Source organism: Mesitornis unicolor, unplaced genomic scaffold (genome assembly GCF_000695765.1).
Source record: "Mesitornis unicolor isolate BGI_N332 unplaced genomic scaffold, ASM69576v1 scaffold31366, whole genome shotgun sequence".
In the NCBI taxonomy this organism is placed as follows: Eukaryota; Metazoa; Chordata; class Aves; order Mesitornithiformes; family Mesitornithidae; genus Mesitornis; species Mesitornis unicolor.
In genome coordinates, this window is record NW_010193473.1 from 1,419 (window position 1) to 1,856 (window position 438).

The 438-nt window shown below is 54.8% G+C and overlaps 1 protein-coding gene across 1 annotated transcript in view; it reads left to right on the forward strand.

Annotated features, from left to right (window-relative positions):
• The window catches only part of LOC104542990 (phosphatidylinositol 5-phosphate 4-kinase type-2 gamma-like), a gene marked incomplete at both ends in the record, with an annotated part of 2,059 nt that overhangs the window by 1,387 nt on the left and 234 nt on the right, over positions 1–438 (forward strand). Inside the window, one exon of the mRNA XM_010187472.1 lies at positions 34–72. Coding sequence (XP_010185774.1) covers positions 34–72 — 39 coding nt within the window. The remainder of the gene's footprint in view (positions 1–33; positions 73–438) is intronic.

The window sequence follows — 438 nt, forward strand, 5'->3', positions numbered from 1 at the left end:
ATGGCCTCACGGTGCTGTTGTGTTCCCCCCAAGGGCTCCCTGGTGTCCAGAGAGGCCAGCGACAAGGAGAAGGTATGGGGGGTTGGGGACACTTGGGGTGCTGGGACCCCCAAAGTGAGAGGGTGGGGGTCCAGGGGTTGTTATCCCCACCCTGTTAGTGACACCTCGTTATCTGCCCCCTTTAATGTTTGACCCCTCATTACCTGCCTCCCAAATCTCGTTACCTGCATGTAATTACCCCCTCAATGACACCTCATTATCTGCACCCCTGAACCTCATTATCTGTCCCCCCAATGACTCTCCAGTATCTGGCCCCCGTTGACCCCTCATTATCTGCCCCCCCCAATGACATCTCAGTATTTGCCTCCAAACTTCATGAATTTCCCGCCCTTAATGATCCCTCATTATCTGCCCCCCTAACGACATCCCCTGACCCTA